The sequence below is a fragment of the Homarus americanus genome, unplaced genomic scaffold, assembly GCF_018991925.1.
Source record: "Homarus americanus isolate GMGI-L3 unplaced genomic scaffold, GMGI_Hamer_2.0 scaffold46197, whole genome shotgun sequence".
NCBI classification, from domain to species: domain Eukaryota; kingdom Metazoa; phylum Arthropoda; class Malacostraca; order Decapoda; family Nephropidae; genus Homarus; species Homarus americanus.
The window spans coordinates 57305-76781 of NW_024723050.1; the positions used below are offsets into that span (position 1 = coordinate 57305).

Genomic DNA, 19477 nt, shown 5'->3' on the forward strand with positions numbered 1-19477 from the left:
TTTCAACTATAATACGAAATTATTGCCTCTCATTCCCCCCCTCCTGTAAATGCCTCTCCCTCTCCTGTAATGCATCTCACTCTCCTGTAATGCCTCTCCCTCTGTAAATGCCTCTCCCTCTGTAAATGCCTTTCTTTCTGTAAATGCCTCTCCCTCTTGTAATGCCTCTCCCTCTCCTGTAATGCCTCTCCCTCTCCTGTAATGCCTCTCCCTCCGTAAATGCCTCTCCCTCTCCTGTTATGCCTCTCCCTCTGTAAATGCCTCTCCCTCTGTAAATGCCTTTCTTTCTGTAAATGCCTCTCCCTCTCTTGTAATGCCTCTCCCTCTCCTGTAATGCCTCTCCCTCTCCTGTAATGCCTCTCCTCCGTAAATGCCTCTCCCTCTCCTGTTATGCCTCTCCCTCTGTAAATGCCTCTCCCTCTGTAAATGCCTTTCCCTATGTAAATGCCTCTCTCCCTCTCTTGTAATGCCTCTCCCTCTCTTGCTGTGCCTCTCCCTCTTCCCTCTCCCCTAACCTCTCCCTCTAAAAAGTGCCTTCTCCTCTGTAAATGCCTTTCCCTATGTAAATGCATCTCCCTCTCCTGTGTAAATAATGGAGGAGTCAAATAAGCACTCTTAGACCCCCAGAAGCTGAAACATTATAGCTATTTAATCAAATAGTTACCCCTGTAAATATGCGAGATAGTACTGTACACAATCCATTTTCTATACATCTATTTTCATCACTATCCACCTCCCGTTATGTCCAAGGCTAAGAGTCTCATCAACGTTATGTCCAAGGCTAAGAGTCTCATCAACGTTATGTCCAAGGCTAAGAGTCTCATCAACGTTATGTCCAAGGCCTTTGTTTGCACTTACCTGGCCTCAAGGGTTCGAGCTAATGGCGAGTCACTGGGTTAAGTAAACAATATCTCTTGCTTTCTCCTTCTCTCTCTCTCTTATCTCTCAACTTCTCCTTTTGTCTCTTAGTATATGATGTTTTTGTTTTTTTAATCAATAATGTTTTGTGTTATTATCCAGAATTGCGGTAAAATATATATACAGGTATATATATATTTCTTATGTTAATTTTTATTGTTGCCACGTGACATAATTTACCTTTTTCTCCTTATTAAAATATTTTTCATTTATAAAAATTCGTCTCTCTCTCTCTCTCTCTCTCTCTCTCTCTCTCTCTCTCTCTTGGTTTTATCCGTATCTGGTATATAGTACATTGATCTCAAAGACTCAGTAATAACCACTTCAGCAGTAAAAAATCCCAAAGTCCGCCAATTTAGCAGTAAAAATCAACTTCGCCAATTTAGCAGTAAAAAAATCCCAAATTCCGCCAATTTAGCAGTAAAAAATCCCAAATTCCGCCAATTTAGCAGTAAAAAAATCCCAAACTCCGCCAACTTTCCGGATAATTTTCAACTCTAAGGATAATCATACACTAACATTAATACTATACGTGTGTACTGTATGAATTTCTGAATATTCTTCCACGAACTGCCGGACAATACTGCTTGATTTAGTGGATGGAGTCGAGTACTGTTGTCATTATCTTGGGTCACGACTGTCCTGTGCATCTCTTCATCCCTCGAGTCTCTTAACAGGACACAAGAGGAGAAACAACACGAAGAAGAGGAAAAACAAATGGGTGGAAGATGGAAGTTAAGAAGAAGACTTGGGGGAACATAATGATAAACCACTTAATGTGTGTTTGGTTCTCTTCCCTTGTGATGACTTTCCTTTTTGTAATGCCTCTCCCTTTCGTCTATAATGCCTCTCCGTCCACCTATAATGCCTCTCCGTCCATCCCCCCCGTAAATGTGTCTCTTTCTATCTCTCCCTTTACTTCTCCCTCTCCTTCTCCTTCACCCTCTCCTTCTGCCTCCCTCTCCTTCTACCCCTCTCCTTCTACCCCCCCTCTTTCTACCCTCTCTCTTTCTACCCCTCTCCTTCTACCCCCTCTCCTTCTACCCCCTCTCTTCCCCTCTCCTTCTACCCCTCTCTTTCTATCTCTCTCCTTTACTTCTCCCTCTCCTTCTCCTTCACCCCCTCTCCTTCTGCCTCCCTCTTCTACCCCTCTCCTTCTACCCCCTCTCTTTCTACCCTCTCTTTCTACCCCTCTCCACTACCTTCCCCTCTCCCTTCTACCCCTCTCTTTCTCCCTCTCCTACCCTTCTACCCCTCTCCCTTTCTACCTCTCTTCCACCCCTACCCCCTCCCTTCTACCCCCTCTCCTTCTACCCCCTCCTTCTACCCCTCTCCTTCTACCCCTCTCCCTTCTACCCCTCTCCTTCTACCCCTCCTTCTACCCCCTCTCCCTCTCTACCCCTCTCCCTCTCTACCCCCCCTCTCCTTCTACCCCTCGCCCTCTCCTTCTACCCCTCTCCTTCACCCCTCCTTCTACCCCTCTCCTTCCCTCCCCTCCTTCCTACCCCCCTTCCCTACCCCTCTCCTTCTACCCCTCTCCTTCTCCCTTCTACCCCCACCCTCTCCTTCTATTCCTCCCCCTCTCCTTCTACCCCTCTCCTTCCCCCTCCTTCCCCCTCTCCTTCTACCCCTCTCCCCCTCTCCCCCTCTCCTTCACCCCTCTCCTTCTACCCCTCTCCTTCCCCCTCCCTTCTACTCTCCTACCCCTCTCCTTCTACCCCTCTCCTTCTACCCCTCTCCATCGCCCCCCCCCAACACTACGGATCATCATAACGCCCCGATACCGTAATTGAATTTAGGATCAGGAGCAGTGGTATGCCTGTCAGAAGAGGATCAGATAAATAGGACCTGTGATTAGGGGAAAAACTAATCTGCTTTCGTGTTTTTTTTGTTCTTGTTGTCTTTCTGTGATTTGTTTTTCTTTTTTCTTTTTCTCATTTTTTTATTCCTTAGTTATTTTTATTTATTTTTTCTTTTGTTTAAACCTTCACTTTTCTTTGTTGTTGTTGTTCTTTTTTATCTTCTTCCTCATCCTCAGCCTCCTCCTCCTCCTCCTAATCCTAATCCCCATTCCCTCATTCTTCTTCCTCCTCCCGCTCCCCATCCTTCATCCTGTCTTGTTTTTCTTCAGATTTCTTTCTTCACTGTCTTCCTGAGCTGAGGAAAGTGGTCTTTGTGGCTGAAATAATCCATTGTTCTTCCTGAGAGGATTAACTGTGTGTGTGTGTGGGGGGGTGTGGGGTGGGGTGGGGTGGGGGGGTGGGGGGGGGGCAAAAACGTCTCTGTTTAATTGTGGGAAAGAAACCAGCGGGGCAGACTTAGGTAAACCTTTGTACTGCTGCGAGAATTATTTAATGGCATGAAGAAAAAAAATAATAATAATATTGTTTGCTGATATAACCACCTAGTTTTTGACAAGGATATTGATCTCTTGTGTAGGCTGAAGGAAAGGCTCTCGACTGTAGTGTAAGTGGGATTGTTTTACTGAGAGAACCGACAGATGATGACAGAAACGAACCAATTTTGATGAGATAACCGACCAATTATGACAAAAATTCACCGCTGTCTCACGGAAGTCTTCTACTCACTCCCTAGCCACGCCATTCGACTCCTCAGGTACCAACTCACCTTTGTGTTTGTGTTTATGACCCGAGTGATGCCGTGTTATTTACCTGCAAAATCTCCCTCCACCTGTGTATAGTTGAATGTGTGTGTGTGTGTATGTGTGTGTGTGTCAGTGTGTCATTGTAAATCTGTCCTCCTAGGTTAGGTTAGGTTAGGTTAGGTTAGGTTAGGTTAGGTTAGGTTAGGGAAACGTGCACCACCACTTCCTTGTGCACACCCTGAAAGACGTGTACCACCGCTTCCTTGTGCACACCCTGGAAGACACTACCATCATTTCCTTGTGCACATCCTGAAAGACGTGTACCACCGCTTCCTTGTGCACACCCTGAAAGACGTGTACCATCACCACTTCTTGTACACACCTTGGAAAACGTTCGCCCCAGCCTTAATATCGGGATAATGAACGGCGCTTTCAGGGGAGGCGAGTGTATACTTAGCGCGCTCATCTTTGGCTAATATGGACTCTTTGTACCGAGCTGCCGTGGCTATCCTGTGAGACCGTGATAGATGATCGTTACCAGGTTATACAGCTCCGAACGTGATAAAATATTTTTCCTCGGAGGTAAAAATTGAGAGGGATGATGATGGCCTTGTAGGTAAAATAATTGAATTTGAAATTTTTGTGATTTTTTAATTTTTTTTAGGATTATAATTTTTAATCTATTATAAACGTTGTTGAGTAATAGTCGTACTGATGAAAAAATACGAAGGAATTTGTTTTTTGTTTTGGGGGCTATTGTTTAAGTCTTTAAGTCTTTCATCACTAGTTTTTTTATATCTTGAAGAAAGATGGCCATAGTGAAGTTATTTTTTGCTAAACACATTACTTGATGAATATATCGCTTGTATATACTAAAAAAACAAAACAATCAGGGATTAATTTTAAGCCGTAAAGGTAATAATATCAACTCAGGTGTTACATGATAAACTTTTGTATGGGATAGAAGCAATTATTTTGTAATCAATTATACCTGTATTATATGCCCGAGGTGTTATCTAAGGGGGGGGGGCAGTAAAGCTAATACAAGATATAAGAGAAATACACAAAATTAACTTATGTTGGTCAGGTGCCGAAAGAACCAAAGTAATGTGGTGAAGGATGTTATCTTAGCCTCTCTCTTCCTCAGGTTGTTTACATTCGGTTAGGCTCTCCAGTGTGTGTGTGTGTGTGTGGGGGGGGGGTCACTTTAAGTCAACAAGATCTCGAAACAAATGCAGAGTATAGAGAGATAGATTGATGGGTATATAGATTGATAGATAGATGGTATTTGTACATGTTAGAAATATATATTGTAGTTAGCTCAATGTGGACAACTGTGTTTTAAGTGTATGCTAATCAGGGTTTATATCGTAATTTACAAAGCTTCAACTAGAGTCTTGTTACAGTGAGAAGGGAAATGTTAATACGATAGCTGTGTGTTTCCCCCGTGAATGGTAGCCGTTGATTTTTTTTAATTGTGACGAAATGAAATAAAAAATTTACTCTCGTTTGATGGTCCCAGGGTTTTGGTTTATTTTACTTGGTGGTTTAGTTATTTTGGTGTTTAACGATTTTTTTGGTTTCATTTTACTTTCGGACTTACTGTAGTGTGCCCCAAAGTTATAAACTACTGAAACATTTAGATCTCCCTATTCTGAGCACTTTGAAGCCCATTTTTACTATTCGGAAATGGATAATAGCGACACATTCTAATTTAATTGATTTTACGTACTTTTCAGTCTTCGTCTCTGATGAGATGATATTTGCCTAATACCGAGCAAATTATGAGTGTGTTTACATCACGCATGAGCAATGTTGACTGACATTATCCAGTCGTGACCAATGATGTATCGATCTCATCACGCGATTTTTTTTCTCGACCAATCACATTTGAATTTTTTCACATTAAAATTGACAATGGCCGTGGTGGAGGTAGGGTGTGAAAAGTGCTCTTACGATTATTTTAAGTTTATTGCCTAGTTTTGCGAGAAAGACAATCATGCTATCCATTGGGATAGGTTAGGTTAGGCCTACCGGGGGTTCGGGGGCAAAGCCCCCGGTTAGGGGTTAGATAAGGTTAGGTTATGTTACGTTACGTTAAGTTTTTGTTTAGGTTAGGTTAGGTTCGATGACTCGTTTTCGTGAACTCCCCCACCCAAAAACCCCAATTTCTCAGGCTCTCCCCCATTATTGTTGGGGGGTCGGGGTGGAGCAAAAACGAGTAATTTCCGACAAAAATGAAGGTCAGATTCGCTTAAAACACACCAACATACACTGGAAAAACATATTGGTCAACCCCTAGGGACTCATGTCCTAAAGTAAAAATTTACCGATGTTTTTTTCTAATGTTTCTGGATTATTGTTTGGATCTTAATGGTAAAGTACACAGCTCTAAATGATAAATGTGTGTTTTCCTTCGTTTAATAAGGAAGTCGGCGCTCGATATATTTAACGACCGTTTTCTTTAGTTACCTCATAAAAATCCATTTTCTTTCTTCATTAAGGCGAAACTAATATTTTCGTATACTGTTTACTCCCTCGTGTACAAGGGAATCATTTGTGTTTTATTAACATAGCTAGGTTGATCTATTAATTATAATAGTAGGGATTTATGAGGGATAATGTACCTGGTATATGCAAATAAGAAGAAAATATTCCTAACGACAAAAAACTAATAATCGATAAATCCAAGTTGAAGAAGTTGCCGTTGGAAAGGCCACACCATCAACACTTTATAACCAGTTTGATAATTTCTAAGATACAAATGATGGCTTATAGAAAGACAGTCGGGGTATAGATATCAGCATCACATTTAAATTGATAAATATAAAGATAATTAGATGTCTCTTTTGTATAGAGTTACGTTAGCTTTAATTCAGTGCAACAATTAAATATACATTAACTCGTCACAGATCATTTGTCTACAACTACAGGGAGACGGAGATGAGTGAAGCTTAATTCAACCACTGGGAGGAGACAGAGGGTGGAGTTATATACATTATCAAGAAACTTACTGTTTCTAACCCGTGTCTATTTTTTATGAGCTGCGTCTCAGTTGATTAGAAGAAATATCAAGGATGGCCAAGATGGTGGAAGATGAAATTACAGGAGTAAGAAAGTGTATATCTTAATTATGGTTTGTAATGCGGAAAATTTCTCGATGTTTGGTGATCTAGTGTGAAAACTGTTATCCAGATATGATGAACAATAAGGAAATATACCTCCCAAAGAAGAGTGCTGTGCGAATTAAGTCAGTTCTAGTTATTTGCTCTGGTGTAAGGTGGCGCCTGTCACCAGCTGTCATCTGCTCTGTTTACATTTTGGAAGAAGAATACAATTTTGTGAAATGATAACACAAATTAACTGATAAATGCTGAAACAGTTTTCAGTGAGAATATTGTAAGAACAATTCGTGTTTTGAAATTTTTATCTATTTTCAAACGAAATCAAATTGAACCACAGATTATCGCTCAGGGACATTCAAGAATAATTTACGAATTTAAAATCGGACGTCACCGTGAATGGCTGTACATTAATTGTGTTATGCTGAAATATGTATCGAATGAAAAATATGAATTGAAATAACATTCATACGCACCATGTTTCATCCTTACTGAATATTCAAACATATATTTTTCACCACCTGGATGGACGGTCGATCACGTCTCTGTTATACGCTGTTGGCAAGTACTGGGTATGTACTGGTTCCAAAATGTATCTCTACCTGCGCCGGTGTTGGTCAAGTCTTGTTTTGAATGAGCTCACACCACTGGCAGGTTGTATCAAGAATTCACAACTCTCACTCAAAAAAAGTTGGCCCTGACAGTTTTCTGAACTTGTGACTTCTTCAACTTGAGGTGATCCCTGATTTTCCCGAGTATTTAATAAGAAAATTAAATGTCATTTATGCTGTGAAGATATTGTACCTTTTCTGTACCAAGGAATAAAGTGTAAGAGATTAATAATTTCGTTTAATGCCGAGTAGTTTCATAAAGCACCTATTAATATCTTCTTTAGTTATGATTTATAGTTAATTTAGTCCAGTAAACTATTTCATACTGTAATTTTTCTATTATGTTAATGAATACCTCTTCATTGAGGCTCAAAGAAATATAAAATGTAGCTCAATAAACAGTAATAGTATGCCCTCATTTTGTGGACGTTTTCCTTGGAAAGTTGGGCGCTCTGCCGTCAGGTGGCGCTACGGTCTCGCTGTGACAACTCATTAAAATTAATGGTTTTAAGGGAGAGTTACACTTCCTTATTAGATATATATTTCTTGGTCCAGCCTGTTGTTGATACTTGATACTAGAGAAGGTCAGTCGCTACGCTGGTGTCACAAGCAGAATGTTTGGTACTTTTATAGTGAGTGTTTATGGATATTAAAAGCAGACGTTGTTGTGAGAAGCATGACGGTACACTTGTGTGTACTACGGCACCAACCACTGAAAATACAGACAAGATTGGACTACAGTTTATATTGGATTTCGATGGTGTTTCGGAAGACCAAACCTTTACCGGAGCTGTTACGGATGACCTATGTGAAGCATGGTATGTAGAAATGAAATTGACAATGTATCTTTGGGATGCTTTATAAATACTGACGCCCCTATTATTAAACAACGTCTTCCCTTGAAGAGGGTCGTCGTGTTTTAACCCGAGTTTTAAACTAAGCGAGTCCTGAGGGACACCACAGTACTGTACTTAACAGGGTGGTGTGGCGGTAAAATGAACTAATTACAATAAAATTCATTTATAATATTGGAATTAGTACAGTACTGCGGTGTCCCTCAGGACTCGCTTAGTTTAAAACTCGGGTTAAAACACGACGACCCTCTTCAAGGGAAGACTTTTACTATTAGGGGCAAGATACTCTTCATTGTAGTCAAGACTCGAGGTTTTGTCTGGCCTTTTTCACTAAGAATTTTGTTCGAAGTTGAAAAAAAAAGTACTAGTATTTTCTATTTGAACGAAGCAGCTCGGTAGGTGATTCGTTCCTTCATCCAATAGGAAAATGTAGATGTGTTATATTCGGTTGATTGATAAATATGCTATTGCTATTTATATTGTAGAGCTAAAGTTAAGGTATAGTAGAGACCTAAATATACGGTAAACCGGTTATAGTAAATGAGCGTTACATTGTGAGACCAGAATGATGAAGCACACTTTTAAGTTTCGAACCTTTGCTTTGGTTCACAAGTAAGTTTAATGTTTGGTGCTCTGAGGAAGTGATCTTAAAATGGTTGAATATACGAAATGTTTTTAAAAGGGTAAAGATGGAGGAGACGGTTAGCACCAGAACGCGTTTTTATATTTTATTTATATTTTCCAGTTTGGATGATATTAATTAATAAATTCGATACGAACTTTTTATTTTCATTATATATATTTTTTCGAAGTGGGTATTTCCAGCCGATAGTACACATAACGATTTCGGTATTTGCAGCCGATTTTCGCTGTGGCAAACCAATTACCTTGATGGCGAGGTTCGGGTGCAATTAACACTAAAGTCAAGTCTCTACGTGCTTTGTATGCGAAGAAATTAAAATTTTACCGTAAAAATTCTTCCGAAAATTCTAGCTTGTCGGCAACTGTTGTCCTCCGATCGTAAATAAATAAATTCTGAATCCGGTTTCGCTTAAATTTTCAATAAACGATGGAACGTCATATCGAGGATTTTACTGCCTTTATTATAGGCTTGGGTGTTTTTTTTTAGCCGTCACTATCGGGAGTCGTGTGTCTATGACCTACGCAAATTCTCTCTCTCTCTCTCTCTCTCTCTCTCTCTCTCTCTCTCTCTCTCTCTATATATATATATATATATATATACAGTATATATAAATAATATTTTTTTTTTTTGCGCAATAGGTTCTTAAACCCATTCATTTTATAATTGATGAGCACAATTATTCTTGGAATCGAAACCTATATTATGTGGGTTTTTTATTCATTTGCAATACCTTTCGAGTAGCATTGGATTGTATTGTAGGTGCACTGCATGTTCGTATACTTATTGTTCTACCTCAAGGAGGAGGTTTGAGGGAGAAGACATCGTTTTTTAATGGCATCCTTATCACGTCATGTTCGGTATCATATCACAAGTTATCTGTGCTTGTGGGGAATGAAGATCACTTCCAAGAGAGTATCTGTTAACATGGACTAGTTGGCAGGACGTGCAAGTGTTCAAAATGTATCCGAGAACCGACAGTGAAGAAATATGTGTTTCAGTGCAGAACCGATCGTAATCTCACGTCCACACACACACAAAAAAACGTTAAATTACACCATGCAGCTTCGAGATAGTTGCTTTCATTGGTACCCGATATCAAAGTAAGTTATTTCTGCCTAATATACCGGGGGGAGGGAGGGGGGGGCCAGGGGGCTGGCTAGGAAGTTAGGTGAAATTAGGTAGGTTTCATTGGTTAGGTCAGGTTCTGTTAGGTTCTGGGCAGTCTCGTTTCCATTTTCGTGTTCAGCATCATTCAGATAGCACAGTATCTCAATTCCATAAGTTATTTCCACTGCTTGCCGTGTTGTCCACCATTACCAGGAGGAGAAATAAGTCATTGCAGTATCTGAAATAAAACCTTTGTCTGATGTGATAGTCGTTTGATAGTTGTGTTCATTGTGATAGGAGACACTTGCAGACATAGCCACATCCACACCACTAATTTACTGGGGAGTATAATCTGTCGTTACTTGTAAAACTTTTTAAAATGTTAATAATTATGGTAATTATTGACGACTACACCACCCGATTATTTTTCATAGAAAACGAGTTTAAAAACGCAACAATTTCACTGTGTTTTATAGTGGAGACTGCTGTAGTTATGGCAAATGTGTAAAAAAGTGTTTATTTAAAAGTTTAACCTAACCTAATCTTAAAGTAACCAAACCTAACCTATTGAAACCCCCTAAAAAATTATTTATCATATCAGGACTCACTTATGGAAATATTGTAAGAATATAAAGATCAAAACAATTACCGGCTGTGTAGTCGTCAATATTAGCCATAATTATATATAACAAAAGTTATTTCGTAATATGAACTATGATTGGTTCAAAATATGTAACTATTAAACTTCGTAAAAGTACTCTTGGGATAGGTTCTGTGAGGTTAATCCTGCCTTCTACCGCTTTCCGCCGCTGAAGGGTTTGAGAACTTTGAATCCAGCACATTTTTTTTTTATCCTTAGACTGTTGATAATATTTGTTTAATAAACTTAAATTTTTCTTCTTTCAAAACATCGTCCGACATTAACCACTTACTAAACATTTGTTTTCTTAATCTGTTTGTGATTTTGTTTAAGTGGGGTAATAAGCTTATCTGAATATGCTAAGAAGATAATTATATTTCCCTTTTCAGAATGTTTATTTACTTTAAGAAGCCAAATTGGCAATCCCGTGTACCAATAACGTAATAATTAGGCCAATTAGTTATGTTTTACATCAGTAATAAATTATTCCTTTCCATGTTAAACTTAATATCAATTAAAATGTAACTATAGTATATGTTTCACGATTTAACACCAAATTATTATCATTTCAGAGAAGCGCCCGAGTATATTTACTCTGCGTAAGTTCATCGTAAGGTAGACTAGTTCCCTCCGGAATGTCGAGAAAACAGGTCCCCTTATTATAGAAAACGTTCATTAACCTTGACAGAATAACTTAAATAGTTCTGCAGAAAACCCTCTTTTCACTATTAAAATTTTCCATAAAATCTATTTTATATCTAAATCAATAGATTAGATAACTATGACGTGCTAGATATTTTACATGGTATTAAATTACTAGCTACACAAAACCTATTGGGCTGCTCCTATAAGTAACTTATCCGGGAATCTATTTGGCACTTCCTTTAACTGTTAGTATAACTGAATTCCATGAAGAAGGAATATCGAAAATTAAGTTATAGTTTCTTAATAATATTTCTGCTTAATAGCGAAATAAAGAAACGTTCCTGAGCCATGATATGTTAAGAAAAAAACAAGTAGAGTTTCTTCTTGTGGGGTTCATAATTACTTAGATTCCGGCAGTCACTTGGGGTAGCCAGACCTGCAGGTTTTATAGTAACCCTATTTTTTTCCTGTTGGTTGGTTATTTACGGTCGCCTTGCTGTTATTGGGTTGCCACTAATTACAGCTTTGTTGTTATTGGTTTACCCGTGACGGTAGACCTACGCTTATTGGCTAAACAGTAACTGTAGACCTGTTTTTATTGGTTAACCGGTAACGATAGCTCTGCTCTTATTGGTTGATCCATAAATGTAGATCTGATGTAATTTACTAACCAGTAATTGCAGTTCAACTCTGCATGGTTAATCAGTAACTGTAGACCTTCGTAACTCACCAATGAACAACCCGACACGCTAGATGGACGTCTTGCACGTTAAATTAAGCTCGAGTCAGAGATAAATGTGTGTGAGACCGTCCTGCATGACAGCTAGGTGAGCGAATGGGACTGTGAGGTCATGTGAGAGTGTACTGGGGTCTTAGGTCCGTTTTTCCCTAAACTGGAAGTAAGACAGCGTAAGGGATAATGCAAGAGAGTTAATAAGACTTCAGCGCCTTCCTGACTGGCCTTTCCAGTATAGTGGGCGACATGCTGCTTCGCCACACGGGCAGAACAGTACATCGCTAATTTGTTTCTCATTGCAGACGATACGAACCTAAGAAAACAAGGATCGGTAAGGTCAGGTTCAGTTGGTTCGTTTTATCAGTTGCTAGAAATAGTTTAGCGGTGTAGTGTCTTCAGGGTGCGGACCTGAGGTTAATCATATGGATTTTTTTTTTTTTTTATTTCGCTATATGGATCTCCACACCGTATGTAACTCATCTAATTCTCTAAGGGACGACTTTCTGTGAGGCGAAGTAACATCTGGACGTCTTATTTCTGTAACTTAAGTATATCACTTTTGTGCGTTGTCATCTCTAATTACGGGAAAATTTTAACTTAGTAACTTAGGGCATCTCGCCAGTATATTATAAGAGATTGCAAGTGGTGTTCCTTTGAGTACCGCATCTCTGGGGTTCTTACTAATGATGGGAAGAGAGTGCTAGGGTTATTAAGTGAGTTTTGAACACACATCAGAGAGACATTATTGCCATAGGTATTAAATGATATTCTATTTGTTTGGTTCCTTCGCCTATTTTGAAATGTTTTAGAGTATTATAGAGGAATTGAACAAGACGCTGTCATTCATGCGTGGTCAAGCTCAATGTATATCGATATGTTAGTATAAGAGGAGACAAGAGTTGGTAGGGAGAAGGTGGTGGAGCAGAGGGGGAACACTGTCGCAGAATGCACGTGTGTGTGGGAATGAGACTTTACTCACCATAATGTCAGCTGATGAGCCTCCCACGAATCCTGTCCAATACTACATGCTAACCTAACCTAACCTTGTGATGGAGTAGGCGCCTGAGGACGTTGTGGTGAATAAACGTTGGTGAAACAACAGTATGGCCGAATACGCGTGCATTTTTTATTTTTTTGCAGCGGGTTCCCTTGGGCATCACTGTCACCCGCCACTGCTCTGCCACTGTTGGTTTGCCACTCATTCTGACTCCCTTGTTTGCCTACTAACTGGTTAAACTACTAACTAACTAAGGCTAGGTCGGAGCCCTTTACTCACACAATTGTCTCAAAGAATTGTCAAATAAATTTTAAACTTTGCATGCAATTAAATTAAAAAAATAATTAAACCCTTATTTAGATTTTTTTTTTTAGTTAGCTCACTAGAACGATACCTTGGTGAAGTGGTGCAAGGTCTAGCCAGCACAGTGAGCACTTGGTGTGTGTTGGCATGCGTTTTGCCTTGTAAGTGTCGTTTATACATTTGTTCCACTTAAACTTAAGAAACTAAATCATTATCTTGCCACGTTCTTGAGTCTTCTAAACAAAAATGTCTCACTAAATTTTGTTGTTTACTCTGTTGTTGATACATTACATCTTAGATAATTTGGTTAATGTTAAGCTATTAATTACTAAATTTCTTCTCTTCAAACTCCAAAAGGCCTTGGAACTCCCAATATCTGTAAGTAAATTGGTTGTTTTTGAATTATTAGAGGAATAGATTTTTTCCCATCTATTATCAGTCATCCGCTGGTGGTTGAAGACCTCCCTCATCCCCGGGGACTTGCTGCATGAGACGCCGCGGTGGACCAGACTGTTAGCGAGTAGTGTCAGCCACTCTCTCCGGAACATGATCAGCCAATCTGTTTACATTCAGCTTCCCAGTCATTGCTTTGCATATAGACACACGTAGCATAATGGAACCCGCGCAAAGTTCCACCTTACTCGGGACTCAAACCCAGGTTATCTTACTTGTGAGGCGAGCATGTTAAACACTACACCACAGAATAAATACATTTAATTATTCCACATCACAAGGATTCAGCAGCCATTACAGGAGTGTTACGTTGACTGTTGCTTCATTATGTAGTGATTAGCGACGCTTACTGTTATTTGTGAGCGCATGGCCAGACACGGCTGAAGGGGAGGGGGGGGGGGTAACACTGATGTGGTAAACTTAGCGCCTGTCTCAAGCTTTGTCTGGAAATGTTTACTCTTGGGTACGATGACGTAACCCTTAAACTAACTTAACCCTTGAAATGATGACTTAGAATCTTCTGAGTACAATATCGTATACTTGCGAAAGAGGAGAAATAGGTCATCCTCAAGAATAATGTATAGGTCTACTGCTTCGGGTCCACGAGTCTGAATTCCTGGGTTCGTAGTTCAGGGGGAGAGACGAACGGACCTTAAGAGTTGACTGTAGCACATCACTGATTTTATCGCTCTATCTTGTGACTCCCCAGACCTGATTTGCATTCGGTAGCGACTTGATTTTCTTAGCGATATTTTTTTCCTTACTGCATTGCAATATCCGTCTATCAACAACAACTGATACATCACACATTTTATAAACGAAATCCGTTGAGAAAATTACACGTGAGGTGGAGATGAGTTACGGAAGATGAGGGATAAAATTTGGGGGAATAATTATAATTTTTTAAAGCAATAGGGAAAAAAAATAGAGATGAGAGGAAAGGTGGCAAAAGACCTTAGTGCAAAGTTGAGAGACCAGAGGTGCAACATATGAGCGTAGTTAACACCCTCATGTTTTTGTTCTGTTCATGTTTTTTTTTGCTCTGCTGGATTAGGCTTGGTTATAGTCATGGTCTTTGTCGTGCGTGGGGGGGTGCCGTCTACACTGCAGCATATCCTTTCAAATAACAACGTACATTTTCGTGAAACTTTTAACACTGATATTATTGAAATGGTCCGTGAAGAACCTTGTGTAATTTTACTTAGGATCCGGTGTTTAATTTGGATGCAATGGCAGATATATTGAATTTTGTGATTACCGAAATTAAGGTTTTAGTGAAAGTTTAATATTCTTATAAAAACTCGATGGAATTTTAGTAGAATTTATCACATACAATAGTTTAGGTACCTTAATTAATTCAACAAGGGATTCACGCACACTCCTCACGCACTCTGGCTTCTGATTAACCTTATTATGATTGCTTTGAACGGCTTGGTTGACACTTTCTGCATGATATATTTTTTTTATTAAGTCTGGTCCAATTTTGATCAACTATAGATCCTAAGTGCTTGTGGATAGACCTGGGCTGAGGCTACACCATGAAGCCGCTGCATGAGAGTGAGGTTACTACAGCCTGATTGGTCTATATTGTTACACCACCAACTCGAATATATAGCGATTTTTTTTCTGGTTGATTCAGTTTGTTATTAATTGGCGGTATCGAATAGTTGCGTTACTCCGGTGACCCCTGGCTACAGCGAACACTTCATTAGAGCGGCCACCTTTTTACAGCAACCACCTCACTACAGCGACCACCTTACTCTAGTGACTCACTTAATCAGTTAATGGATTTAATTATTTTATTTATTTTGATTTTTTTATTAAGATTTACGGGCGAAGAAATGATTAATAATTATTTTATGAAATTTTGTCTGAAAAATAACATTATTCTCCAGAGTAGTGAACGTTTAAGTCTCAGTGGCCCGAGTTATTGTTTATTTTTTAAGACCCAGATTTCTAAAACCGGACAATGAATATATCTCACACTAGGGATGAGGGCTGCTGGTGTTAGCATTATCCTCCTGAAAGAATTAGTGGTCTGATGTTTTTTCTGTTTTCCACCAAATTTTTACATTTCCTGAGAGCCATGTCTGAAAAACTATTATATACATTATTTTTTTTTATGAAACTTCACAGATTAATGTGTTTGGTGACGTATGTGGATCCATCATTGGCTGGAACCAGTTTTTTTTATTCATTATTATTATTTTTATTCCTACACGAGTTGTATATATCTAAAATAATATAATGTGGTTAAATATCGTGACCTGAGGCTCCTGATGGGTTACTTGGTCCTGCTGTGATCTTATAACAACTGGGGGATACATACAGGCTCTTGGTGGGGGGAGGGGGGTCCTTGTATTCCTCAAAAGCTTCCATAAGAAAGTTGAGGCAGTGAAGGACAAACACTATTACCCAGGAAGTGATTTGTCTTAACGGTGATGGAGGACACAGAGGCATCAACCATCACCACACCTATTAACGCTTAATACACACAGTTAGTACACAGTTATCATTCTGTTGCCTCCGTGTTATCCTGTGACGATCAGAAGTTGAGGACCTATCGGAAACTTGTTGATATTTACACACACACACACACACACACACACACACACACAACAGTACCATCTCAACCCATGTAGCCCAGGGACAGGTTATGTACGCTGAGGTATAGGGTATTCCAGCCTCCATGAAGGTTATAGCCATTATATACCTATTTCCTACCTCAGTTTATATAGTCTCACGTATATTTGACCTCATTTCCATATATTAATTATATATAATTTTTTTTTTTACCATTTTGTAAGATTTTTTTTTCGGTTCGGAGTCAAAAATTGAATCACCTGGCCATGTGCCTTGGTGAAGAACGCCAGATTTTTATGAGCACATGGCACCTTGTCATTGCCACAAGAACGGCTGCACGCTCCCTAAGTCATCCTCCTAAAACCGTGATCTCTCCCAGAGCTAGACATATGGCTGCTAGTGTGAGAAATAGTCCAGGGGCAACAATGCTCCCTGCGTGAATATTTGGCTAATTTCTTTGCCTGGAACCATGGAAGGTAAAAAACAGCTATGTCTTTTCATTGAACCAATAATATCAAGTAAGGTTTATATTATTTGTTTTAATTTTTCCATATATTTATCATCATGAGACTCATTTATTCAACTTAGCATTTGTCAGTAGCGGATCGTTGACTTTAATTCCCGTAATGATGTAAAAAAACAAAAAAATAATCTCTTTTGGTTACTGTGCAGTTTAAAATATTGATAATACTGTATTTCCTATTATATATGGTAACACAACATTACACACTGCTGATATTTGCAAATTATGCATGCAGTTATAGTGTCCAGTATTATAATGTATAAGCGCTCGAGTATTTCATTCGGCGTTTAATACACTATTCAATTTTTCTCATGATTAAATTAAAAAGATATTCTTGGCAATTATGTACGTTGAGTAAAAAAATTTTACTTAAAAATTGTGTTGAAAAAATTACACAACGGACTGAAGGATTTTAATAAACCTACCGAGACAACAGGAGGTCACAGTGTTCATTCTATGATTCTTCAATCTTAAATTACCAGATAGTGTATATGTAAGCCTGAATATATGTATATATATATATATATATATATATATATATATATATATATATATATATATATATATATATATATATATATATATATATAATTTTCTAATATTATTATTATTTTTTTTTTTTTTTTTTTTTTTTTTTTTTTTTTTTTAGCAGGGGTTAGCCACCTGGACACACTGGTCTTGACCCACATCAGGGCCTGAGGGGGGTGCAATATAATAATAACTATTATTATTAGTGTACATAAGATCCCAAATAATTTCTTGAACACCTACATCTAAGTTTTCGTTTTCAATTGTAATTTTTTACTATTCAGAGGTTTACAATACCCAGGTTGCTGACTTACTGAAGGACTTGAAAATATAACAAATATTAGATTGGCATTATATATGTCCCCTGAACGCCCCAGTGTATCTCAGTAAGGTTTACTTTACAACTTCAAGATTTAAGATTCGATCAGAAATTTTGGATTCGATCAGAAATTTTGGGATTTGGTCAGAAGATTTATCAAGAGAGAAGAGAATGACGCGAACATTTAGGATAAAGTTGAAATCTGGACAAATCTGGCGCTATAGAATGTTGCTATACGTTAACAAAGTCATTATATATTGTAGTTACAAGTCAAATGAGAGTCCTGTTACTGTAAGACATTTCAGATTTCTTGATTTGTAGATCATAGGATTATAACATGTAAATAATAAAACCCATTATGGAAATCTGGTTTTATGATTATTCAGATTTTCTATGTATTTTCTTGAGGATTATCAGATTATTTATGTATTATTGATGATTATCGAATTTTTTGTATTTTATTATGATTATCGGATTATTTATGTATTATTGAGGATTGTCGAATTATTTTTGTATTTTATTAGGATTATCGGATTATTTATGTATTATTGAGGATTATCGAATTATTTTTGTATTTTATTAGGATTATCTGATTATTTATGTATCTTGTTGAGGATTATCGAATTATTTTTGTATTTTATTAGGATTATCTGATTATTTATGTATCTTGTTGAGGATTATCTTGGTCTAATTATCGTGATGGCTCTTGACACAAGTTGACATGGGTGTTACAGGTGGCCTGGTGTCCTCTGTTATGGACGCTCGCACCGTCTGGGAAGCGCATTATGTGATGAAGGAGCGCAAGACTGTCAAGACAACCTTCCAAGGCCGAGTGTACAATTTCCTGGAGCGACCAACTGGATGGAAATGCTTCCTCTACCACTTTTCTGTGTGAGTACCCGCTTCTTGTTTGTTTTTTGTTTTCTTGATTCCTCTTGATTTTTCTTGTTTATATTTTCATTTACAGTCGAAGCTTCTTGTTTGTTTTTTGTTTTCTTGATTCCTCTTGATTTTTCTTGTTTATATTTTCATTTACAGTCGAAGCTTCTTGTTTGTTTTTTGTTTTCTTGATTCCTCTTGATTTTTCTTGTTTATATTTTCATTTACAGTCGAAGCTTCTTGTTTCTCTTTACTTTTCTTGATCCATCTTAATTATGTACTCATCGGCAGCTTTATCTATCTCCGTAAACATCTCATTTCTTTACTTCTATTACTTTCTGAATGTGTTTAGACGTTTTCCTCTCTCATTTCTGTTTAAGTGTCTGTTAATTTATCCTTTTTTTTTTAGTTTTCTATCTTTATTTACGTGTATCTTTGTGTGTTTCTTTGTCTTCTTTTCTTTCTGTTTCCGTCGACAATCTCTCGTCTCTTGTACATCAGGTTCTTCATCATGTTTACAGACTCTTATTAATTCTGTGTCTTCAAGTTCCTGGAATGATTCACTGGACTGGATGTATCTTGTTATCCAGCTCCTCGTGTAAGTATCCATTATGCTGTGTTTATTTTTTTGTGTTTCGTGGATACTGTTTTATTTGTGTGTTTGTTAGTAATCAGTAATGGATAAAGGTAAGTAGTTCTTTATCTTGTGTTTTGAAGTGATGTTAAAGTTCGTGCTGGGATTTTTTTTTTCTGTGTGTTAATTAGTTTTATGAGGGTGCAGAAATGTTCATATAAATATTTAAATTAGTCTCTGGGGATTACCACTACGTTTCAGATTATATAAACATTCTTCAACATTACGCTTTTTACAGTGTTTAATATTATTTTATGGTAAATAATTATAAATGTTTGTAGCCATCTTAAAGACAATATCCCAAATCGTGAGGTTGAAGGTTTAAAGAAAAAAGACCTTTCCTGGAACTTAATGTTTATCCTCCCAAGTCTCGTTCG

The 19477-nt window shown here is 38.1% G+C and overlaps 1 protein-coding gene across 1 annotated transcript in view; it reads left to right on the forward strand.

The window, feature by feature from the left end:
• The window catches only part of LOC121863324, a 39625-nt gene that overhangs the window by 7206 nt on the left and 12942 nt on the right, over positions 1–19477 (forward strand). The window contains exon 2 of the mRNA XM_042361947.1: positions 18322–18476. Coding sequence (XP_042217881.1) covers positions 18322–18476 — 155 coding nt within the window. The remainder of the gene's footprint in view (positions 1–18321; positions 18477–19477) is intronic.